This window comes from Pseudophryne corroboree, chromosome 8 (genome assembly GCF_028390025.1).
Source record: "Pseudophryne corroboree isolate aPseCor3 chromosome 8, aPseCor3.hap2, whole genome shotgun sequence".
Taxonomy (NCBI): Eukaryota; Metazoa; Chordata; class Amphibia; order Anura; family Myobatrachidae; genus Pseudophryne; species Pseudophryne corroboree.
In genome coordinates this window covers 395,000,347-395,022,293 of record NC_086451.1, presented here as the reverse complement: position 1 = coordinate 395,022,293, position 21,947 = coordinate 395,000,347, and the positions used below count along the sequence as shown (strand labels likewise).

At 43.4% G+C, this 21,947-nt stretch overlaps 1 protein-coding gene across 2 annotated transcripts in view; it reads left to right on the top strand.

The window, feature by feature from the left end:
* The window catches only part of LOC134949263 (cytochrome P450 2C5-like), a 166,708-nt gene that overhangs the window by 132,080 nt on the left and 12,681 nt on the right, over nucleotides 1-21,947 (top strand). For both annotated transcript variants that reach the window (XM_063937752.1, XM_063937751.1), the window contains exon 7: nucleotides 11,361-11,548. In XM_063937752.1, coding sequence (XP_063793822.1) covers nucleotides 11,361-11,548 — 188 coding nt within the window. The remainder of the gene's footprint in view (nucleotides 1-11,360; nucleotides 11,549-21,947) is intronic.

Below are 21,947 nucleotides of genomic sequence, written 5' to 3'. Positions count from 1 at the left end.
GGATCCCGGCCGCTGGCAAACTGAAGACCACCCATATAACAATATGCGGTACAGGAGAGCGTACCTCTACACCACACAGGGCAAACCCTGTGAAATTTATTTGGATTAAATATTAATAACCCCTTTATTTGGACTAAATAATATACAGCACAGGACAGCACCACTGAACTTATATGGCAGCACCACTGGACTGGACTTATACAGCAGTACCACTGGAATTATACAGCAGTATCACTGGAATTATATGGCAGTACCGCTGGACTGGATTTATATGGCAGTATCACTGGAATTATACGGCAGTATCACTGGAATTATACGGCAGTACCACTGGACTTATAAGGCAGTACCACTGGACCGAATTTAGACGGCAGTACCAGTGGAATTTTACGGCAGTACCACTGGAATTATACGGCAGTATCACTGGAATTATATGGCAGTATCACTGGAATTATACAGCAGTACCACAGGAATTATACGGCAGTACCACTCGAATTATACAGTAGTACCACTGGACTGGATTTATATGGCAGTATCACTGGACTTTTACGCCAGTAATGAAAAAAGTATACTGGCGCTAGTAGAAGTTTCTCCAATATTAATAACAGAAACGTGGATGAATTGAAACAAGTAAATAATTTATTCACTAAACAGTTAAAATATCACTTAAAAACAAATAAAGTTGGGCATAGATTGAAGCTGAGAATCAAAATGAGAATAGCTGCTAGTATGCATCCACATGTGATCCCGGACTAAGAAATAAAGTTCCCTGGGGAATAATGTTGTTTAAATACAGCTGGTGTTACCCATGGCGATGGAGTCCTCCAAGAGCTTGAAAAGTAACAGCAGGCAAGCTGTGATGTTTTGTGCAGAGGCTGATTATCTCCAATCGGTGCTGTAATGATGCAGTCCCACAGAGAAATTTCCAAGGCAGGAATATTCATGTTAAAAGTCCATATCTGGATCCTCACAGGATGGAATGCATATGTTGGTGGCAGCTTGTCACTTAACGCGTTTCCCTAGGCGCGGTCACCTAGCTTCATCAGAAGGACACTGAAAACCCACCATTTTATCAAAGCGTACCCCTCCGATGCATAACCTAGTCCTTAGGCTGCTCCTCCATCTCCCTGCCCCATGCCTTGAACATCTGTGCTTTGCTTGCATACTGCCATCAGGCTTCCTCCCGCTTGCTTGCACCTCATGTCATCTGTCTGTCGCCCCTCCCCACTAGATTGTTAGCTCTTCAGAGCAGGGCCCTCTTTCCTATTGTTATCCAAGCCCTCTTCTTGACACATTTTACTCGCAGCTCTCTCCTACTCAGCGACCATCTTTACCTGCTCATCTCTATCTATGGCCACCAGCACCAAGTAGTACAATAATTACTCCCTCGCTTCTTAAATCTAAGCTGTATTATATCTTGAGAATTGTGGTGCTCTTTGTTACAGTACCTGTACTCTATTTTTGTCATTTATTTACTGTAATGCTAATTTTTGACTCCCTGTACTGTCCTTTATACGGCGCTGTGAAACACTTGTGGCGCCCTATAAATAAAATGTAATAATAATAATAATAATAATATCACTGGACATATACGGCACTATTGCTGGATTTATATGGCAGTACCGCTTGACATATACGGTAGTATCACTGGACTGGGTTTATACACCAGTACCACTGGACATATATACGGCAATACCACTGGACATATACGGCAGTATCACTGCAATTATATGGCAGTACCACTGGACATATACGGCAGTATCTCTGGGCTGGATTTATACGCCAGTACCACTGGATTTATATGCCAGTACCACTGGAATTATACGGCAGTATCACTGGAATTATACGGCAGAATCACTGGACTGGATTTATACGGCAGTACCACTGGATTTATACGGCATGAACACTGGACATATACGGCAGTATCACTGCTGGAATTATATGGAAGTACCATTGGACATATACGGCAGTATCACTGGACTGGATTTATACGCCAGTACCGCTGGAATTATACGGCAGTATCACTGGAATTATACGGCAGTATCACTGGAATTATATGGCAGTACCACTGGACATATACGGCAGTATCACTGGACTGTATTTTCACGCCAGTAAAACTGGAATTATACGTCAATACCACTGGACATATACGGCAGTATCACTGGATTTATATGGCAGTACCGCTGGACATATATGGCAGTATCACTGGACATGTACGGCAGTACCACTGGACATATACAGCAGCATAGGGACACCACCACTGGACTGATGCAGTATAACACAGCACCACTGTAATGGACTGGATTTATACAGCAGCACTGGATATATGGCAGCAGAGGACACCACCACTGTGACTGGACTGATGCAGCACAAGACACCACGACTGGACTGATGCAGCACAACACAGTACCACTGGACTGGACTTATAAAGCAGCATTGGACATATGGCACCAGAGGACACAACCACTGTGACTGGACTGATGCAGCACAAGACAGCACTACCACTGAACTGATGCAGGACACTGAGGATGGAGACACGTCCTCTCTCTACACTCTCCAATGCTGGAGTGAAAATGGCGGTGACACAAAGCTCCTTATATGGAATCCAAACCCTGTGAGAATCCGACAGCGGGATGATGACGTTTTGCCTCTTTCTGGTTTGCGAGTCAGGCGGGAAAACCCGAGCCTGACTCGGATCCGGACACGGATAGTGAAGTTTGGGGGGGGGGGGGTGTTCTGTTCTCAGGGAACCGAACCCGCTCATCTCTAGTCTGTAGTTCAGTTAAGTGTCACCAGTATGTGCCAGTGTTTTAAGTTTGTGTTAGTGTGTAACCCAGTGGTTCCCAAACTTTCTTGAATCACGGCACCCTATCATATCAGCATTTTGTTCATGGCATTCTTGTCTAAAAAATATTAAATTAAGTGAATTCTGCTTGCTTGTTATCCTTAGTTTTAGTTATGTGGTGAGGAACAGCGTTTTGCTTCTGTTTGTACACGTATTTTATGATTGGCAGCCATCAGAATTCGTTTTGCATGTCACATTGACATACATATTGATGTAGCCAAGCTCATCCATTGCATGAATGGCACGACTAGTGTGCCTGTGTCTTTGATGTGCGTGTGCATATGCCCACACACGCCATAGACTGTAATGGTGCATATGTTGGCTGCTAGTAGTTCTCAGCTGTCTTAGACCAATAACTGTTTATATTCCTTCTGATACGCTCTTCCATTCATGTGCTCAAATATATGGGTGATAATAGTGTATAATGCACTAATACTTGAGTGTATAGGAGAGTACATACAAACCCACCTTGTTCCAATACTCTCACTACTGTCCTAAAGTACTGTGAGAGCAACATAGATGTCACCTGGAACTGTTCAGGGTTTCTCTTATCTTGTAGGGGTTACGAGGAAAGAGAAGAAAAGTGCAAATATTGGGGGTCATTCCGAGTTGTTCGCTCGCAAGCTGCTTTTAGCAGCTTTGCACACGCTAAGCCGCCGCCTACTGGGAGTGAATCTTAGCTTCTCAAAATTGCGAACGAAAGATTAGCAGAATTGCGAATAGACACTTCTTAGCAGTTTCTGAGTAGCTCCAGACTTACTCGGCATCTGCGATAAGTTCAGTCAGTGTCGTTCCTGGTTTGACGTCACAAACACACCCAGCGTTCGCCCAGACACTCCTCCGTTTCTCCAGCCACTCCCGCGTTTTTCCCAGAAACGGTAGCGTTTTTTCACACACACCCATAAAACGGCCAGTTTCCGCCCAGAAACACCCACTTTCTGTCAATCACACTCCGATCACCAGAACGAAGAAAAAACCTTGTAATGCCGTGAGTAAAATACCTAACTGCATAGCAAATTTACTTGGCACAGTCGCACTGCGGACATTGCGCATGCGCATTAGCGACTAATCGCTCCGTTGCGAGAAAAAAATAACGAGCGAACATCTCGGAATGACCCCCATAATGCATATAAATGTATCCAATGGTACAGTACTGTGTTCAGTGCCGTTTCTTGCGGCGGCACTTCCTGAGCACTTTCAAACCCCCTCCCCTCTCCTCCCAAGTGCCCAGCTCGGGGGGCGGGGTTTCGCGGAATGACGTGTTTGCGTTGTGACGTCACGACGCAATCGCGTCATTCCGCGAAACCCTGCCCCCCGAGCTGGGCACTTGGGAGGAGGGAGAAGGGAGAGACAAGCCGGCCAGCACTGCGCAGACGAGGGAGAGGCGGCTGAAGTAGAGCGGGAAGAACCGCTTCAAATGTAAGTCAGCCCCTCTCCCTCTCTCTCTCTCCCTCCCCCCACCACCACCTGCTGTACTGTGTAAAATAGGGTCACCTGTCTGCCAGAATGTGTAAAATGGGGACACTTGCCTGCCGGAATGTGTAAAATGAGGACACCTGTCTGCCGGAATGTGTAAAATGGGGGCACGTGCCTGCCGCAATGTGTAAAATGGGGACACTTGCCTGTTGTACTATGTAAAATGGGGGCACGTGCCTGCCGCAATGTATAAAATGGGGACACTTGCCTGCCGTGATGTGTAAAATGGAGACACTTGCCTGTTGTACTATGTAAAATGGGGGCACGTGCCTGCCGCAATGTATAAAATGGGGACACTTGCCTGCCGGAATGTGTAAAATGAGGACACCTGTCTGCCGGAATGTGTAAAATGGGGGCACGTGCCTGCCGCAATGTGTAAAATGGGGACACTTGCCTGTTGTACTATGTAAAATGGGGGCACGTGCCTGCCGCAATGTATAAAATGGGGACACTTGCCTGCCGTGATGTGTAAAATGGAGACACTTGCCTGCCGGAATGTGTAAAATGGGGACACTTGCCTGCCGGAATGTGTAAAATATGGACACTTGCCTGCCGTAATGTGTAAAATGGGGGCACGTGCCTGCCGCAATGTGTAAAATGGGGACACTTGCCTGCCGGAATGTGTAAAATATGGACACTTGCCTGCCGTAATGTGTAAAATGGGGGCACGTGCCTGCCGCAATGTGTAAAATGGGGACACTTGCCTGCCGGAATGTGTAAAATGGGGGCACGTGCCTGCCGCAATGTGTAAAATGGGGACACTTGCCTGCCGTAATGTGTAAAATGGGGACACTTGCCTGTCGGAATGTGTAAAATGGGGGCACTTGCCTGCCGTAATGTGTAAAATGGGGACAATTGCCTGCCGTACTGTGTAAAATGGGGCACGTGCCTGCCGCAATGTGTAAAATGGGGACACTTGCCTGCCGTAATGTGTAAAATGGGGACACTTGCCTGCCGTAATGTGTAAAATAAAATGTGGACTCTTGCCTGCCGTAATGTGTTTTAAATGGGGACACTTGCCTGCCGGAATGTGTAAAATGGGGGCACGTGCCTGCCGCAATGTGTAAAATGGGGACACTTGCCTGCCATGCTGTGTAAAATGGGGGCACGTGCCTGCCGCAATGTGTAAAATGGGGACACTTTCCTGCCGCAATGTGTAAAATGGGGACACTTTCCTATCGCAATGTGTAAAATGGGGACACTTGCCTGCCGCAATGTATAAAATGGGGACACTTGCCTGTTGTACTGTGTAAAATGGGGGCACGTGCTTGCCGCAATGTGTAAAATGGGGACACTTGCCTGTCGTACTGTGTAAAATGGGGACACGTGCCTGCCGCAATGTGTAAAATGGGGACACTTTCCTGCCGCAATGTGTAAAATGGGGGCACGTGCCTGCCGCAATGTGTAAAATGGGGACACTTGCCTACCGTGCTTTGTAAAATGGGGACACTTGCCTACCGTGCTGTGTAAAATTAGGACTTTTTTTTTTTATCCTGTGGTGGCCGTGATGATGGGATCAGATGAGGCCACGCCCACCTTAACAAAGCCACACCCATTTTAACGAGGTCACGCCCCCTTGCCGGGAGCGCGCGCGCCTTCAGCGCGTGCATACTTTTCCTCTTTATATCTATGGGGGTGGGGCGCATTTTTTCTTATGTGAATGGGGGAGGCGCATTTTTAAATCTCGCACTAGGAGCCAAATTGGCTAGAAACGGCCCTGACTGTGTTGGAGAACTTATGTAGTATACTCACACTTAATAGGATGAAATAATGCTTTGACATTTATTTAGAAACCAGATGTCCGTCGGTATTACGTGTACTGGGATCAAATGGTCCAAAAAAATGCAATACCAAAATGTAAAATTCTATAAAGCTAATTTATTGACATATGACAGTGTACAAATAGTAAAAAAAAAACCAACAGTATATAAATAATAAAAACAATTAAAAACAAAGTTAGTATCTCATAGAAATTAATGGGAAGGTAATACCAGTAAATACTTGTAGCAGCAGCAATGTTTCACAGAGCCTACGTCTGCTTCCTCAGGCTGGTATTTGAACTTTTTTAATCATTTGATCCCACTACATATTATACTTAAGCTTTTTTTAAGTAATAATATACTGTACTTTAAACTTTTACCTATTATATGCTCTGTTTCTCTATAATTTGGTAATGTTTTCACTGTGAAATAAAAACTGTGGATACACAAAGTGCAAGGATTAAGAAATAAACAGCAAGTCTTCAAGAAAAAAAAAGACATTTTATACCACACTTCCCTAGATACATGTAGATTACAAAAATAATCCCCTGATCTGGTGCTATTTCACAGATTCCTCGCAAAGAAAAAAACCATAGCATAATATTTTACCTTTACTCCACTCAGTGAGGCTTTCTAAGTGGCGAGCCATGTGAGAATTCAAACGCCAACTGTAAGATAGAATCACCACCAATTCCCCTTAAAATAAGGGTGGTTAAATAAGAAAGACCTCTTTGGTGTCTAATGTTCTATATTTAATTCTAACTTTCTACCAGGACAGAGCAGTTAGACCACTGCTTCCCCGAAGGCCAAAAGACTGCGCCTCATATCAGTCAAACTGTCACAACATCAGATGTAAGATTGTGAGACTGGCGGAAACATGGTCACTCATTGAAGTGTGTAGTGTGGTCACATTTCTGCACCTAAAGGGCACATCAGAAACTGAAATTCCTCACCAACTTGTCAAGGTTTGGGTTTGGTGCACAGACTTTGATAACGACAGGACAGATGTTCAACTTGAGCACATGGACCATCCTCCCTACAGACCTTGCACAGATTGATTTTCATTAGAGATGAGCGGGTTTGGTTCTCAGAGAACCAAACCCCCCTCCCCCGAACTTTACTACCCGAGCCCGGATCCGAGTCAGCTTCGGGTTTTCCCACCTGACTCAGAAGCCAGAACGAGAAAAAACGTCATCATCCCGTTGCCGGATTCTCGCAGGGTTTCGATTCCATATAAGGAGCTGCGGGTCCCCGCCATTTTCACTCCAGCATTGGAGAGTGTAGAGAGAGAACGTGTCTCCATCCTCAGTGTCCTGCATCAGTTCAGTGTTAGTATCTTGTGCTGCATCAGTCCAGTCACAGTGGTTGTGTCCTCTGGTGCCATATGTCCAATGCTGCTGTATAAGTCCAGTCCATTGCAGTGGTGCTGTGTTGTGCTGCATCAGTACAGTGGTAGTATCTTGTGCTGCATCAGTCCAGTCACAGTGATGGTGTCCTCTGCTGCCATATGTCCAGTGCTGCTGTATAAGTCCAGTCCATTGAAGTGGTGCTGTGTTGTCCTGCATCAGTCCAGTGGTGGTGTCCCTGTGCTGCTGTATTTGTCCAGTGGTACTGCCGTATATGTCCATTGATACTGCCATATATATCCAGTGATACTGCCGTATATGTCCATTGATACTACCGTATATGTCCATTGATACTACCGTATATGTCCATTGATACTACCGTATATGTCCATTGATACTGCCGTATATGTCTAGTGGTTTTGCCGTATAATTCCAGTGATCCTGCCGTATAATTCCAGTGATCCTGCCATATAATTCCAGTGGTACTGGCGTATAAGTCCTGTCCATTGATACTGCCATATATGTCCAGCGGTACTGCCGTAAAATTCTAGTGATCCTGCCGTATAATTTTAGTGATTCTGCCGTATAAATCCAGTGATCCTGCCGTATAATTCCAGTGGTACTGGTGTATAACTCCAGTCCAGTGATACTGCCGTATATGTCCAGTGATACTGCCATATATATGTGCATTGATACTGCCATATAGGTCCATTGATACTGCCGTATATGTCCATTGATACTGCCGTATATGTCCATTGATACTGCCGTATAATTCCAGTGATCCTGACATATAATTTCAGTGATCCTGACGTATAATTCCAGTGATCCTGCCATATAATTCCAGTGATCCTGCCATATAATTCCAGTGATCATGCCGTATAATCCAGTGGTACTGGCGTATAAATCCAGTAATCCTGCTGTATAATTCCAGTAATACTGCCGTATATGTCCAGTGGTACTGCCATATAATTCAAGCGTTACTGCCGTATATATATATACCCTGTTGCAAGCGGATTACTGAGGCCATAACAACTATGCTGGTGCTAGACGTGCGTCCGGTATCCGCCATTAGTGCAGTGGGACTACAGTGCCAACCCTAGATGGGCTAGATGTTTGTGCCGCACACTTGTGTCACTTAGTTTAGTCATACAGCTACCTCATTGCCCTCTTTTACTTCTTGGCATGATGTGCTGTTTGGGTACTATTTTTTTTAAGTGCCATCCTGTTTGACACTGCAATGCCACTCCTAGATGGGCCTATTGTTTGTGTCGCTTAGCTTAGTCATACAGCTACCTCATTGCACCTCTTTTACATCTTTGCATGATGTGCTGTTTGGGGCCTTTTTTATATTTACCCTCCTGTCTGACACTGCAGTGCCACACCTATATGAGCCAGGTGTTTGTGCCGCACACTTGTGTCGCTTAGCTTAGTCATACAGCAACAACCTTGGTGCACCTCTTTTTCATCTTTGCATCATGTGCTGTTTTGGGCACGGTTTTTTAAAGTGCAATCCTGTCTGGCACTGCTGTATAAGTCCAAGGGTACTACTGTATTAGTCCAGGGATATTGTCGTATAAGTCCACCAATTGCAGAATTTTTTAACAATGACAGGGTGGTGCTGGAGATGCTGTCAGTGGACTGAAAAATTGCAGGTCACTTTTGTCATTCAGCCACCGCATGCCACTACTAGATGGGACAGGTGGTTGTGTCGCTTAGCTTAGTCAAACAGCAACCTCGGTGCACCTCTTTTCTTCTCTGCATCATGTACTGTTTGGGGCCTATTTTTTAAATCTGCCATCCTGTCTGACACTGCAGTGCCACTCCTAGATGGGCCAGGTGTTTGTGCCACACACTTGTGTCGCTTAGCTTAGTCATACAGCCACCGCGGTGCAACCTTTTGGCCTAAAAACAATATTATGAGGTGTGAGGTGCTGAGAATAGACTGGAAATAAGTGAAAATGAATGTTATTGAGGTTAATAATACTGTAGGATCAAAATTACCCCCAAATTCTGAGATTTTAGCTGTTTTTATGTTTTTTTCAAAAATCATCCAGATCCAAAAGCAAGACACGAAACGGTGGTTTTGGCAAAACCAATCCAAAACCAAAACACGAGCGGGGAATTAGAACCAAAACACAAAACACGAAAAGTGCCCGCCGCACATCTCTAATGTTCATCTCTTTGGACCATTGAAGAAACACCTGGGTGGAAGGCGATTTGCAAATGATGGTGAAGTTCAACAAGCTATCATGTCCTGGCTTCAGGCACTTGACACTGATCTCTTCTATTCCAGGATAGATGCCTTGATGTACTTTTAGAACAAATGCGTAGACAAATACAGTATGGGGCAACTACAGTATGGGTATTCATTTAGTGCCGTTTTTTTTCAGCTAGCCCAAAAAATGCACTAATTAAACCTAGTATATTCAAAAGTGGGCGTTTATGCCCTTTTTTGAATCACTTTTTGCCCATGCCTTTTCGCTTTTTTGTTTTGTCGAATCGGCATGGGCGAAAATGGCCCGCAAATTTGTCAAAACACATGGATTGGCTGTGAATTTGCTGATCCACGCAGATTTCGCCCGTGCCGGTGTTTTCGATCAGTTGAAAAAACTGCACTTTTATTGAAAGTAAACAGCACTAATTGAATACCCCCCTATGTGGAAAAATAATTTTAACTAAGGCCATACTATTGATTAAATGTAGATGTGTGAGTTGAATTTATTTACGTAAGGAGACAGTCTATCATTCAGTCTTTGGTAGTCACCATCTTTAAGTGTAGCATTTTCCTCTGATGCGTAGATTCTTGTTTCCATGGGTTGGATTGTGTCACAGACACTGCCCATCTGCATCTGAGACCTCTTGCTTGTGCCTGTTCCATGATCTATTTAAATAACAACCTGACACCTACCTGTAAAAGGTGCCTATATGCAGTTTTAAGAATGGAAGCAATTTTAAGTGTTCCACAAGCAGTGCTTTTGCTTAGAGCCATTCAAATTGTTGAAAATGATTCTATTATCTACCTCCTTTCCCTCACTCTTCTACATCCTTGGTTGTATCCACACCTAGGGTGAAATTCAAATCTTCTTGACGCCGGCTGCCACTAGATGGCACCGAACGGAGATATTCAAATGTAGCTCCGTTTGTATACAATCGGCTGCTGGTGTCTACATTTCGTCTTGCACCCGGCGGGGGTGGAGAGATGAAATGTGTGAAAAATGATCCATTTGGCTGCCTAAATGGCAATTTTCCCAATCGCGCCATTTAGTTTAGTTGGGTTTCGCCGCTTTATGCGGCTAAACACAACACTAATGGGCGCGATCAGCATGATAGTGGGCATCAAATGAATATTGCCCCCTGCGATCTCCTGTCACTTGAGACGGGAGATGGTGCCGATAACATTTGAATTCCCCCCCTGGTCACCCCCTGGAATTTTGTTCTGTAATAGCTATTTATTAAAAAAATAAAATGAAATTTCATACTCATAGTACATGCTTGGTAAGATATCAGTGTATTATTACTGATGTCCAATAGTACATCACCTCACCATAAAGTCATACATTTCATCATTAGATGTGTTAATGCACCACAACAGAGGTAGGCAATGTGTAGCACTCCAGCTGTTGTACAACTACATACAGTATCACAGCATGCCTTGATACAGTTCTGTTGATAGGGCTTGCTAAAATTTGTCAGGGCATGCTAGGATGTGTAGTTTCACAGCAGCTGGAGGGCCACGCATTGCCTAACCCTGCAACTACAATATACTTGAAGGAACAAATTGTATCTGTCTTATACAGTATCTCTTAATTAACAGTAAACAAAATTGATGCCTCATTTAAATATTTGAGTGTGTAAATATTCACTATTCATTAAAAGATTGAAGACTTTAAAGCTGTTATTTTTGAGAACATCTTTACCTGCTTTTCATCACTGCAGAACGCATCCATAAAGAAATTGACCAAGTCATTGGCAGAAACCGGGCCCCATGTACTGAAGATCGTTCTCATATGCCGTACATGGATGCTGTTATCCATGAGATTCAAAGATTCATTGACCTCCTCCCAATGGCACTTCCACACAAAGTGACCCGGGATGTGCACTTCAGAGATTTTATCATTCCAAAGGTGAGGACACATCTATCAATTTTTACAACGTATTCATAAAACAAATGGTTTAACACTAATGAACGTTGGAATTCAGTTTACAAAATCAATGTGCAGTAAGCACTGATGATGGAGGCTACTTAATGTTTTTCTTAATGTACGCTAATATATTGTATTTACTAATTATATACTATATGGTCTTAGCAAGAAAATTAAGTTAGGTAACTAGTGATTTATAATTACGGGATGCAGTTACAATGCCGGCTGTTGGAATCCGGCACCAGAATCCCGACAGCCGCCATCCTGTTAGTAGGTGTAGCTGGCAAGTTAGGTTTAGGGCCGGGAAGATGGCGGGGTTAGGTTTAGACACCACCCAGGGGGATAGGGTTAGGCTTCGGGGAGGGGGGTGTTAGGGATAGGCTGTGTGTGTGTGTGTGTGTGGGGGGGGGGGGGGGGGTAGGATAAGTCACTACTAGTGAGAGGTTTGGTTTAGGCACTAAGGGGTGGAGGGTTAGGGTTAGGCTGCAGGCCAGAGGCGGTTAGGTTTAGGCACCACCGGGGGGAAAGTGAGGGTTAGCCGATAAGAGGGGAGGTTAGGATTAGGCTGCAGGAAGGGAGGGTTAGAGTTAGAGGGGAGGGGAGGGGAGAGGGGGAAGCACTTCTCCCTGGTTGAGATTTCAAATATCAGGATGCCAAAGTCGGTATTCTGACATCGGCAACCTGTCCGCCGGGTTATCATACTGAAACTGTAATTAATTCTGATGAGAAAGAAGAACATGCTTATTTTTAACTTGAACTGTAAATGAAGTGTAACTCACGTCTCACTTTTCACTTTTAACAGAGCTGTGCGTACATGTAATTCCATAGCAGTACACCAATCCATCTCTTAGGACAGGTATACAGTATATCATAAAGAGGATATCATTTACAAATATGCCTAATTTACAGGTAAATTCTTAGCAGTGGCATCTCTATGGGGTGTAGGGCTTCGGGCTGCTCCAGGTGACACCATCTGAGTTTGTGTCACCATAATAGCAGAGTTGCTCTGCTATTTTAGTCTCACCCCCTCAGATAGTGTCACTGAGCAGCTGTGATGATGTATACCCACTAGCGTCATCCACACAGTGCCTGTGTTACAGACGCTGGCAAAGCCCCCAGCAGAATGAGATTGATTTCACACTCTCAAAACGTCATGCTTCAGGGGTGTAACTTCAAAGGTATTAGATCATGCCCCTGTTCCGGGCATGCGCAAGGATCCAGAGATGGGGTGACAGGATTAGTACGGCACACTGGGTGACTCCAACCTCAGTGACGTTACTGAGTCTCAGGTGTGACACATGTCAATGAATGTACATAGAGGTTTTTCCAGATTGTCCAACTACCTCTTACATTCTGTTGTCAGCATCTCTTCTTTTTCCATGGATTTATACACAATTACTGTATATATTGGAGGTGAGTATTTTAAAATGCCAAAAGGTATTTTGTAATGAAATTGAGAAAGTATTCGTACAGTATAATGGGGGTATACAGTCAGATTGTCAGCAGCAGTGCTTAAAGTGGTCCTAGAGAGGTGGTGGAACTCCCCCCCCCCCCTCCCCCCCCCCCTCCCCCCAGCACCCATGCAATAAAAGTATTGCACGCACCGTAAGCGCGCGCCCAAAAAAAGGGGCGTGGTATCAAACCGAAAGGGGCATGATCACACAATAGTAATAATGCCCACAGTAGTAGCACCCCTAATACACATATTGCCCACAGTAGGAGCACCCCGTAATACACAATGCCCCCCTTTTACAGTGACCACAGTAGTAGTGCTCCTTATGCAATGTTCACTGTACTGGTAGTGCCCCTTATATAGAGCCCATAGTAGTGGTGCCCCTTATGCAATGTCCCCAGTAGTGATGCCCCTTATGAAGTGCCTCCTTTACAATGCACTCATTAGTAGTGCCCCCATTAGTAATGCCCTTAATGGTAATGGCACTGTGTAGTATTGCCCCCAATAGTAATGCCCCTGTAGTTATGCCCCCAGTAGTAATGCATCCCCGTAGTTAGCCCCATGTAGCTTGCCCCAAGTAGTAATGCCTCCAGTAGTAATGCCCTCTGTAGTTTGCCCCCTTGTAGTTTAGCCCCCTGTAGTAATGCACCCTGTAGTTTAGCCCCCCTGTAGTTTAGCCCCCCTGTAGTAATGCCCCCCTATAGTTTAGTCCCCAAATAGTAATGCCCCAGTAGTTTAGCCCCAGTAGTAATGCCCTCTGTAGTTTGCCCCCTTGTAGTTTAGCCCCCCTGTAGTAATACCCCTTGTAGTTTAGCCCCCCTGTAGTAATGCCCCCCCTGTAGTAATGCCCCCCTGTAGTTTAGTCCCCAAATAGTAATGCCCCAGTAGTTTAGCCCCTGTAGTTATGCCCCCAGTAGTGTGCCCCAAGTAGTAATGCCCCCAGTAGTATGGCACCCCTGTAGTTTGCCCCAGTAGTTTACCCCTTGTAGTTTGCCCCCTGTAGCTTGCCCCAGCAGACGTGCCTTAAAAAACCCCAAAAAGCACCATACTTACCAAGCCCCGCTCCCGTGTCCAACCGCTGTGATCCTCCCGGCGTCCGGCTCCCTGCACTATGAGAGAGATGTCATGACATCTCTCTCATAGCGCACACTAGAGCCAGGAGCCGGAAGCAGGAGCTCAGTACTGAGCTCCTGCCGCCGGGCTTCCCCTGTGCAGGGAGAGCCGGGCGCCGGTGATTACATCGGGCACTCAGCATCTCCCTACGGTACCGGCACACATCGGGTTAGGTGAGCCGGAGTAGGAGGAACTACGTTCCGTCTTCAAGTGGAACTGACAGAACACAGTTCTGCCCTGTTCCGGGTCACTTTTACCCCTGGTCAGCAGTGACAATGCTCATATTCAAAATGTCAACACCAGAACGTTGACATTTATGATGTTAACATGGTTAAAATGTTGAAGTCACAAATGATGACAATAATGGAAAATGTGCACATGGAAAGAATGTCGACAAGTGAAATATCATTGTCAAACTGACGACATTAACATTAGGGTTAATGTTACAGTAGGTTTAGGGGTTAGCGTTAGGTTTAGTATTAAGGTTAGGGATAGATTTACCTTAAAACCACATTGTTGACAGTCTGACCAGTAAACATTTCATTAGTATTGACTGGGGCATGGTTAATGTTGACATGATATAGGTTGATATAATACAGTATACTGAACCCTTGTGGGGATTACAGTGCATTGAGGATATTTCAGACACTATCACCAAATGCAGTGTGCTATGATTCACCAGCTCAATCACAGTGTGCCTGGGAAGTATTGTAATTGCTGACTACTAGCAGTGGCAAACGCAGGATTTCTAGAGGGGGGTTTCCAAATGCAATCTGCAAATATCCCACTTTGCGGAACATGGAATACAGTATAGATGATCTATAGTATAGGCTGAATCAAATATATTTGAATAATATAAAAAAGATAAGTGGTCAGGAAAAGGTTAAACATACTATAATAAATAAATGCACAAACATTTTAGAACCAGTACTGCACTTTCTAAGCACACATTCTCCCACCTCACGGTAAGGCACCTGTCTCTTCTTACTGGTAGCTACTATTTGGTCCAGTGCACTGAATGAGGGCTCAGAACCACACACACAGCATACTTAATAGAAAAAACTGCTACCACTGGGCATGATGCGGCAGTAACTTTAGTAATCGTATTATATACCATTGGTATTGTTGTCATAATTTGCCACTTGCCAAGAGGAGGGGGGTTTCTGGGCAACCGGAAACCCCCCTGCTTTTGCCTATGACTAGGAAAAGCTACTGCAGCAAAAAGAAAACAGATAGTAATTATGCCCAGATTTATCAAGCCTAGGAGAGTGATAAATTGCATGGTGTATCAACCAACCAACTCCTAACTGCCATGTTACAGGGTGCCTTTGAAAAATGACACTTAGGAGCTGATTGGTTGGTATTTTATCACCGTTCAATTTATCACTGTCCAAGGCTTGATAAATCTGTCCCTTAGCGCCATAAGTTTCACCTACAGTTATTGGTGGAACAAAATGTTTCTATTATTACGTTTGACTTCCTTATAAATTAATTCAGGTCGTACAGTTAATATTGGTGACTTGGTGTATAGTGAAAATTCTAAAATAAGGTAAGATAATCAGAAAATATCACCACTGGAAGACACAATTGAGAGCTTTAATGACAGCAGCTGCAATGGAAACATATATTTGTTTAACTGCAGTAGAGAAATCACAGCAGTAGATAAAGACAACCTTTCTGTCAAACTTGACAGGTGGTGACACCCCTTTCTCCTAGGCACCACCCCCTTTAATATTAAATGATAGTGTTTTATATCGCTTTAATATAAAATTTTATATTAAATTTTATATAAATTTATAGTGTTCGATATTAAACCGTATTAAAAATTTTCGCGTAACACCAGTCGCATAGTGTCACGTAACACCAGTCGCAGAATGTCACGCAACGCAGCGCGTCAAATCAGGCGGATGAAAGATGCATATTACACAGTGTTAAAACCAGGTAGTTTTAGCGGCATTGATAAATATTATGGGTCGGTTAAAAATAAATTTAAAAGATCCGACGTAAGAAAGTGGTTACAAGAACAAGACGCATACACGCTGCACAAGCCAGCAAGAAAAAACCATAAAAGGAACATGATTTGTGTATCGGGTATAAACCAACAGTGGCAATGCGATTTGGTCTCGCTGATAGATTTGTCAAAATACAACGATGGCGTTAAATACATATTAACAATCATCGATATATTCAGTAAGAGGGTGTGGGGTGAAAGTCTGACCGCTAAGAATGCAGCAACGGTCGCTAATGCTTTTGAAAAAATATTCCAGCGCGGCGATGTGCCGATGAAGCTACAAACCGATAACGGTAAAGAGTTTCTAAACAGAAACCTAAAAAAGGTGTTAGAAAAATACGGTATAAATCATTTCACGACCAATAACGATGTGAAAGCGGCTGTTATAGAGCGCTTCAATAGGACTTTAAAAACACGCATGTGGCGCTATTTCACGGCAAAGAATACCTACAGATATATAGACGTTTTACAAGACTTCATACGCAGCTATAATAACACATACCATAGAACGATTAAGTGCGCTCCAAACGATGTGAATGACTCTAACGCATTGAGTGTCTTCAAAACGACCTACGGTGATTACTTTAGAAGTAAGAAAGCCCCAGTTTGTTTAGGAATCGGTGACCACGTCCGTATTTCTAAATATAAGGACATATTTCAGAAAGGTTACGAACAGAGCTTTTCTGAGGAGATTTTTGTTGTACATAGTGTGAACACTAAAGGGATTAAACCGCTTTATAAGTTGGCAGATCTGTACGGTGAAGTTATAACAGGTAGTTTTTACCCCGAAGAGCTTCAAAGCATACCAAAAAACTATAACAGAGTTTACAAAGTGGAAAAGATTTTAAAAAATAAGACGGTCAGAGGCCGTAAATACGCGTTAGTCAAGTGGCGCGGGTACCCCGCAAAATTTAACAGTTGGGTCGCAGCATCGGTGATAAAAGACATATAAAGATCATCAGTATCTAACAAGACGAGCGAAACCTTACCTAGCAACGCATCGGCTGTTACCTTCCCGCAAAATAAGATTTCTAACTATACGACAAAGTTGGCTAAACCGATAGACTTAAATGGCGAATGGGAAGTGGCACTTACTGAGATACAATACCCGCATACGTGGAATACATTGGATTTCCAAGATTGTAGACTGCAATTATCATGGGATGGAACGGCGGAACAGCCGGTGGCGAGAGTCGCGAGTTTGTGCATTAAACCCGGTTTTTATGAAACAATCGAAGCGTTACTGAACGTAATCAACGCTGAAATTGTACAACTGAAACTGGACGTTGGATTAAGACTAACGTATGATCCATTTGCACGCGTTGTAACATGTGACAGTAAACTGTTGTATCAAATCCACGCCGGTTCTAAGCTGACATGGATACTGGGTTTACAACCTAAAACTAATATTTCTAAACCATGCGCCGACATCAAAGGCGGCCAATATACGATGTACGTGTACACAGACATTATCGAACACCAACGGGTCGGGGATAGTTATGTACCGCTACTTCGCACTGTTGAAATGAAGGGTTATAACAATGAGGTTGTCACAATACGATACGAGAAACCCGATTACGTACCATTGTGCAAAACACATTTTGACACAATAGCCATAGAGATAAAGAACGACCAAAACGAGAACATGGCATTTAAGTTTGGGAAAGCGATCGTGAAGCTACACTTCAGACGCCGCAAAACTGAATTTTATTAACTAAGCAGAATGGTCGCTGTTAAAAATTATGGCGATCCGGGACTCTATGCGCAATATTATAAATCTCAAGCCGGTAATGGATTACCAGGTTTTCACGGCAGCGCATACATGTACGGCTGCGGTTTAGGCGGTATTTTTCGAAGTCTTTTCAGAAAAGCGGTTCCTCTTTTCCGGAGAGGTTTAGAGTTGGCTAAACCGCATATGAAGACAGCGGTTCGTAATATAGCGAAAGATGTTATCGGGCAAGCCACAACGGCCGTTGTGAATAAGATACACGAGGCGAACCAAGCAAAGCAAGACGGTTCAGGACTAATATATACAAGAAAAGGCGTGTCTAAAAGAAAACGGAAGCGTATGATAACGCTTCCGCCTTGGGACATACCCTTTTTAAATAAAAAACAGAGACGACGCAACTCAAAGAAGAAGAGAAAGCCGAAGAGTGCCGTTGGTGATATTTTTTAAACATGTCTTTCATACACCACGAATCCGTTGAATGTGCAAAAACAGAGCTGGATATTTTTGACGTGCCCCCGACACAAACTAGCATAGAGAAAAGTCTATACGTCGAAGTTCAACCTTTAGCGGCGTTATCCGACACAGCTCCGCTTGAATTTTATATAGCAGCCAGCGGTGAACACTACTACGATCTGAACAATACGCTGTTGTACGTGACATGTAAGATCGTACGAACCGATAACACGCCGATACCGCAAGGTGCGCGGGTAGCGCTTATTAATTACCCAATAGCGACTTTATTCAACCAAGTGGATGTAACTTTGGGCGACAGGCTCATATCACAATCCAACAATCTTTACGCATACCGCGCGTACATTGAGACTATATTAAATTACAGCTCGGACGCATTGTCAACAAAACACACAACAGGATTATTTTACAAAGATGCGGATGGTGAATTTAACAACACGGCGCTGGACGGCCCGAATACGGGATTCAAAAAACGAGCAGGCGCAACAGCGCAGAGTCGCACTGTTGAACTGCTAGGCCCGCTTCACTGCGACCTTTTCCATCAACATAAACTAATTTTAAACGCCGTTGATCTGAAGATTAAACTAACCAGAAACAAAGACGCATTCTGCTTAATGTCGTCTGAGGCGGATGCCTTTAAAATACAGATCACAGCTGCATCCCTGTTCGTGAAAAGAGTTCAGGTCTCACCGGCCGTGCGGATTGGGCACGCGCAGGCTCTGTTAAACGGTAACGCGAAATACGCGATTGACCGCGTTGGGATGAAAATCTACAGCGTACCAACAGGCAGTAGAGTATTTAATCTAGAAAATTTATTTTTAGGACAAGTGCCGAAAACAGTTATAGCCGGTTTCGTGGATAACGAATCATTTTCAGGAATCCATAACCGGAACCCCCTGTGCTTTGAACATAAAAATGTAAGTTTTGCGTCCCTTTATCTGGATGGAACGCCGCACCCCGCCAAGCCATTTCAACCCGACTTTGAAAGCGGTAATGCTGTAAGAGAGTATATGTCACTCATACAGATCACAAATAAGCAGAAATCTGACAATGGTATACTGATTGACCGCGAAGAGTACCTCAGGGGCTACACGCTATTTGCTTTTGACCTTTCACCAGAACAGGAGTGTGGAGAACACCTTTCCCTGATAAGAACAGGCAATCTACGTGCCGAATTCCGCTTTGCAGAAGCGTTGGACCGGACAGTCAATGTGATAATATACGCTCTATTTGATAACATCATCGAGATTAATCAAAGGCGCGATGTGCTGTACGATTATCTATAAATGAAATAAACTAACACTACGCTGCTGAAAAAATGAACACATTACAGATAAACTGTATTCTGTACGCCGTGCAAAGCACAAGGCATATTTTTAAAGGAACGTATCCGTGCGATATGTTGCCGGTCAGTAAACTGTCGCAATATCCCTGCGCGTTTGTAATCAATACGCATAGCAGCGGGCAGCCGGGTGAGCACTGGTTGGCCGCTTATTTTAACGAAAAGCGTGAATGTTACTTTTTTGATTCTTACGGGTTAGCCCCTGACAGCCCCCTATTCCCAAAAGCAATAATACATTTTTTAAACTTGAATTCAAAAAGTGTTTATCACCAAAATAAGCAGTTGCAAAATTTTAACAGTACCGTTTGCGGTCAATATTGCATATACTTTATATTTTACATGTGTAAAAAATACAAATATGTGGATGTACTGGCCCGTTTTAGTGATGACACAAAACGTAATGATTGTTTTGTTTCAAATTTTGTAAGACGACTCCCAAGAAGCCATTGTCTGAGTCATTATGCATATAGATATATACAGAATTGTGTAACTTGTAACCAACGCTGTGCGTGAAGCGTTTTATGTACAACGTGTCATAACTATGACACGTTGTACATAAAACGTTTCACGCACAACGCTGTGTGTGAAGCGTGTTACGCACAACGTTGTATTGTTTGTGTAACTTGTAATCAACATTCTGTTTGATACGTTTTATGTACAACGCATCATATCTATGATGTTTTTCTAATAAACAACGTTGTTTATTAAACTTTATATCGTGTGCTTGAAATTTCTTCCGTTTACAGCAATAGAAACAAAGAACAAAACGTTGTTTTATAAAGCATAAGCATATTTTATTGATATATGTATATATATATATATATATATAACACAGTAAGGAAGCATTTAAAACATTACATAAAATATTATTGACATAAGTTAAACATTGTGGCGCAAAATACCAACACAAAATACAGTGTATAAAAATAATATAAATTAGTTATATGTTATAGTTTCAGCCACTGTGAATCCTGAAATAGATTTACGGATCTTTTCCTAGGCAGTAAGTAACCGTGCGGTGTTGTTAAACCTGGGGGACTTAAAACATTTATCCGACCTTTGTTAAGGGTTTGTAACGACATGGGCGATGTCACAGCGCCATCAGAGTCATCCTGCTTCTCAGCTTTTAATCGTTCTAAACACATTCTATTCCCCACATTGGCTATGACGGTTGAGGGAATATTCAATTCAGACATTGCCCGCATAAATTCAGGCCAACCATTCGGTATATTACGGATCGACACACCGTTACTTTGCGTGATGCTTCTTATTAAATCTAACATGTTGGAACCAGGCACAGTGACGCCTTTGTACAGAAACTCCCCTTTACTGTTCCAGTCTGTGATGTGTTTAGAGCGTGTCATTTTACTCAATAGTATTTCACAGTTTTTCTTATACCGGTCATTAACACCGCTCAAAAGCTCATGATAAACAGCATCGGGGGCAATAGGCTGTGTCGTATTATTTGATTCATCAACAGATTTTGCAACGGGTGATAAAAGAGCTAAAGTTGACATTTCACTATCAGCCTGTTTACTCAACACCAGGTATCTCTGCAACAACATTGTATATCGCTTTGCTTTTTCATATTCTGATAAATCATTATTCTGTAGTATTTTCACGATCTCTACATCTAGACCATGCGTTGCTGTTTTACGTATGTCGTCGCTGTTCGGTTTATTATGTAAACGGTCTATCTGATTCTGAGGTACCAGATACATTTTCTCAGCGTACTCCATCAACGATTAGACAATAGTCCTGTAATTAGTGGTATAGCAAAACCAAGCAGCGAACCGATAAAACCCCCCGACTGTTTAACCAACCTCTTCTTTTTTCCAATGGCACATTTCTTATTACAAAGTGATTTTATAAGCGCTCGCTTCTTTTTAAGGTAGTTCAACTGGCGTTGAGACAGCGGTATTTTACCTTTAAGCGTGTTGAGCGCTATCTCACAAATAGCCGTGACTAAATCGTTTGAAGCGTTGGATAAAATAGCATTTCTTTGGAATGGTGTTGCTTTAATTAACGTTTTTAAAAGCACCCAATTACGTCTTATCCGCCCCGACATGTTCACCGTTGTTAGAATGACAACAAATGACTAAAGGTTGTACGGTTATAGCTTTATAGAACCGCGCTTCTTAATGACAAAAGCGACAGGCATGTCTAGTGGGAATAAGTCGCTTCATAAACGATAATCGTCAAGAGCGTTGTTTCTTAAATCAACCAGTAAATAACCATAAGGGGCAGCCGTCGCGGATTCAT